At 36.6% G+C, this 4,084-nt stretch overlaps 1 protein-coding gene across 1 annotated transcript; it reads right to left on the reverse strand.

The window, feature by feature from the left end:
- Nucleotides 1-222: 222 nt before the first annotated feature.
- Nucleotides 223-4,084, reverse strand: LOC146714267 (G2/M phase-specific E3 ubiquitin-protein ligase-like). The gene is made up of 7 exons (XM_085450737.1): nt 4,004-4,084; nt 3,311-3,804; nt 2,819-3,129; nt 2,532-2,707; nt 1,997-2,169; nt 1,600-1,814; nt 223-1,308 (listed from the first exon to the last, which is right to left on the reverse strand). Exons 1-7 carry the CDS (start codon nt 4,064-4,066, stop codon nt 1,049-1,051), a joined length of 1,692 nt encoding a protein of 563 aa, XP_085306863.1. The 5' UTR covers nt 4,067-4,084; the 3' UTR covers nt 223-1,048.

A 4,084-nucleotide genomic window follows, 5' to 3' on the forward strand; every position in this document is an offset into this window, starting at 1 on the left:
CCTTAAGGGTCAGGTGTGATCATGGTATGGAAAATATGCAGGTTGCTCGTTTTATGTTACAGAGAATAGGAGTAGGCAGTGTTATTACAGGTGTTTCAGTACATAACCAAAGAATTGAAAGACTGTGGGCAGAACTCAACAGAGTTGTATCAAGACACTTTATAAATATCTTTAACTTTATGGAAGAACAGGGTATGTTGGATTCACTGAATGAGCTACATCTTTTTTGTCTGCATTATGTTTATTTGCCAAGGATTGAAAGAGCATTAACAGAATTTGTCAATCAGTGGAACAACCATGGTCTCTCTACACAAGGAGGACAGACCCCTCTTCAGCTGTGGCATACAGGTGTCACAAACAATGTGGGAATCCTGTCATTTATAAATGACATTTTTCATGTTGATAACTATTATGGCGTTGATAAAGAAGGGCCATTACCAGAACTTCAAACAAACAATAATGTCAATATTCCAGATATTGACATCAACATAAATGAGACTGCAATGAACATAATTCAACAAGTGAATCCATTAGAAAATGATGGAAATCATGGAATAGATGTGTTTTCGTCACTTTTACACCTTCTGAATTAAATAAAATATTTTGCAAAAAATAAAAATATACAACAAACATTTCAGAAAACATATGTGATCGAAACTAACATATTGAAACCATTTTCTTTAAACTGATAAAATGACAGCTCTGTTGTCAAACAGAAACTGCAGAAGAATAAACAAACACAAAGACAACCAAATCAAAAACCGATGGACATACACATGAAATGAGTAAAGTGACACAAATTTTGTATATTCAAACTCAACAATCTAAATTAACTTCTGACGTGCTGTTAAACAATTGGTATCTACCTGTATGAATCCTGAAGAACAATCACTTCTTGTCAAATTGATGTCTTAAAACATCAATTTGACTGAGGCAGGTAAATTTGGAAATATTAAAACCTTAACAAGTTAATACTCAATACTCACTTTGAATCAATAGAGAGACCAATACAAAAGAGAAACACGCAAACTCCTCCAGCATAATGTGTTCATACCCTGCCAAAGCCGTAAGTGTTACCTAATGCAAAATCAAACTTCTCCTTGAACAGCTGGTATGAAACATGCAGTGGCAGCCTAATGCAGTTAACACACGTGTTGGCAAGAGGGAAAATTGGTGTAGAAGAGAAGTCATCGTCTCCTCTATGAATGAACTCAATCGAGGGTGCTGGGGAAAAGCCAATAGGTGGCACCGCAGTTGCTCCAGTTGCAAAGGCCAATATCTTCTGTAATTTGGAAGGTTCTTCTTCTTCTGCATAAAACAGAGAAGGAAAAAAGTGTTAAAAGGTTATTTCATTTGGCCAACATAAATTGTCAGTGAGTACTAATCTAAAGCAAGAATTTTAATGACTGTTATTGCAATGACTATAGAGCATGCTTTTCATCTTTCAATAGTCTCAAAGAACTATGTAAAAATGTTACTACAACCAAGAGGGTAATGTGGTGTTATTGTTATATGAGTATGTTATTTAAAATAAAGATTTCAGAAATGCTAACCTATAAATCGTTACATCTATTTATTGTGCATTAAAGTGACAATTACCTTCTGCATCTTGGAGATAGTCTCTCCAGAAGGTAACAACCATCTCCTCAGCAGCTCTTCTGTTGCTTCCTTCTGGAGATAGATGAATGTTAAAAAGATCATCCACCTGGTCAGCAGTCAGCATATGTGGCTCATAGCAGAACAGAGGGCGAAAACTGTCTGGATGCCTCCTCATTTTCTCGAGAACCCCAAGAGTTTTCAGACCTTCACAAAATCTGGATAAACAGCACAAAGAAATTTTATTCAATAATTCTGCAATTTCATGCTTCTAAGTTAATTGTATATTATCAATTTGGCACAATCAATTATACTAGTTTATTAACTGGCCATTTTGATTAATAGGTAAGATTTTTATCACCATTTTAATTAATCTGAAAAACACAGAATACCCAAATACCTTTGAAATGGACGTTGAACCCTGTGGATGACCTGAAACATGACAATGTCATGTACCAGCAGATCCCTGTCTCTTAGTGAACGCATAGGCCTCAGGCATCCTGCATTGGTCAAGTAATCAAGCAGAGGTTCTTTTGACTTTTCAAGGTCCTCAAGGGTTGTACTTTGAGATATCTAGCATCACAAAGAGCAGAGGAAGGGCTTGTTATGGAAGTTACTCAGTAGTCTTATAACCTATTAGAAGGAACCCAGCCACCAGTAGTCTACACAATCACAATATGCCCAAGCGTACATTGGAAGTCAAATGACTACACATATTTTTTTAATATGTTTACAATGTGCTTAAAAAAATGAGAAAATATACTCTTTTGTCTACCCTTATCTGCTGAGTCTTAGTTTAATACAGCAGCAACATATAAAAACTTGGCATTCAGCAATGGCCAGACTGATCCGGATAAACATTCCCTGCAAAAGAAAACTGGAACACAAACTATTTCCAATTCACTATAAGATTTATAAAATAAACATATAGAGACCTTTCTGGCTTTTTCAAAGAGTTCCAGGTCAGCTATGTCTTCCAGGGCTGGATTTGCTGAATTTCCAACCAGAAGGGAAAATACTGTTTGTGACAGAAAGTTAGGTGGTGGACCACCATGTACCAAGCTCACTGCAATGGCTCTCCCAGAGATGTAGTACCAGTCCCCTCTGAGAGCTGCAAAGCAACAGAATAAAAGGAAAAGCAAAATTGTCAGTAATGTTGCCTGTAAAAATAGATATCAGTTAAACAGTTCCCACTATTAATCTTAGAAAAACAGGTAATTACCAGTACTGTCAAGAGCCAAGTCCTTGCAGTTTTCTTTCCCCTCAAACATGGCTGACCTGGCAATTGTGTCCATCAATAGTCTCAAGAATTCCCTCCTTGGCCCACCTAAATCAACCCCTTCCTCATTTTTCCCCATATCATCTGAGAATTTCACACAGATCATCAAGTTGGGATCATAAGATAGCCTTTGAAAACCATGCAAGGCTCCCTCCCACACAGCAGAGCGATTTATATTAAATTTGCACTGCTGTTTTGTGCTAATTTTGCTTGATAGTTCCAGCAGTATCTCTTGAACAGGGACTTTTTCTGCACTAAAAAAAGAAAATAAAACAGAAAATAAAATATATCAGCCATGTAGTCATGTTACAGAATTTGAGAATATGTGTCACACTGATCATAGAGATTTAAAGCTTAAAAGTTTTATATTGATTTGACAATTCTGGAAAGCTATAATCATGTCTCAAACTCAAATTCTGTATGTTTGTTACTCACATCTGATTCTCCAAGCTCGCAATTATAGCTTGATTTAAATCCTCATCATCTGAAGAATCGCCAGAAAGCGATGCCACGAGAGTTAAATATGAAGAATAATCTTCATCATTAACGCTCATGGCAGGGATGTCTTCACTTCTTGCATTGAAATCTCTGCTGTGACTGCTTGTGCTAGGTTTGTCATCACTTCTTGCCATGTAGCCTTCATCACAAATGCTGTTCCCATCACTTCCTTGCTTAGCTCGTTGCCTTTTACCAACACTCCTTCCAATACAGTTGGTCCCAGTATCATCTTCTTCATCACTGCTAGTGCCAGGGTTATCACCTTTAACATGACTTCTTAACCTTGTAGTGACTTGGCTGCTCATGTCTTGTTGGATTTTTGAACTATCAACTTCAAAACAATCATTGTCACTGTCCTTATCAGTTGCACAACTGCTTAATGCTGATTTGGAGCTGATGTGGGAAGGATCTTTGTCTTCATCTGATTCACTCTTCAACAGAGAAAGACCAAAAACATATATCAAAAGCAAGTAATTATAGCTTATCTTAAAAAGATTAAAATAAGAAATATCCATATTGATTGCTCCCAAACACTTGTTTTAAATAAATATATTCTATTTTGCTAGAAGCCCAATTGTTGACATGTTTTTTCCCAAATCATGATTACTTTTCATTCTTTTAGGAACTTACTAAAAGTGTCCTTGATGGCCTTACATAGAGGGCTTTGGTTTTAAAAACCTTTAGGATCAGCATCCCATCCCATTCAGCTCC

Source organism: Copadichromis virginalis, linkage group LG3, assembly GCF_057382275.1.
Source record: "Copadichromis virginalis isolate Kocher_CV1m ecotype Utaka linkage group LG3, C_Virginalis_male_GT1.1, whole genome shotgun sequence".
Lineage (NCBI taxonomy): Eukaryota > Metazoa > Chordata > Actinopteri > Cichliformes > Cichlidae > Copadichromis > Copadichromis virginalis.

What these genes read in the sequence shown, in the direction of transcription:
- LOC146714267 (XM_085450737.1), bottom strand. Translation starts at nt 4,066, where the DNA reads ATGCTGATCCTAAAGGTTTTTAAAACCAAAGCCCTCTATGTAAGGCCA. An exon ending in TCTTTGAAAAAGCCAGAAAG is followed by an intron (nt 2,170 to 2,531) that starts GTCTCTATATGT and finishes TTGTGATGCTAG; the next exon opens with ATATCTCAAAGTACAACCCT. An exon ending in GTTCAACGTCCATTTCAAAG is followed by an intron (nt 1,815 to 1,996) that starts GTATTTGGGTAT and finishes CTGTTTATCCAG; the next exon opens with ATTTTGTGAAGGTCTGAAAA.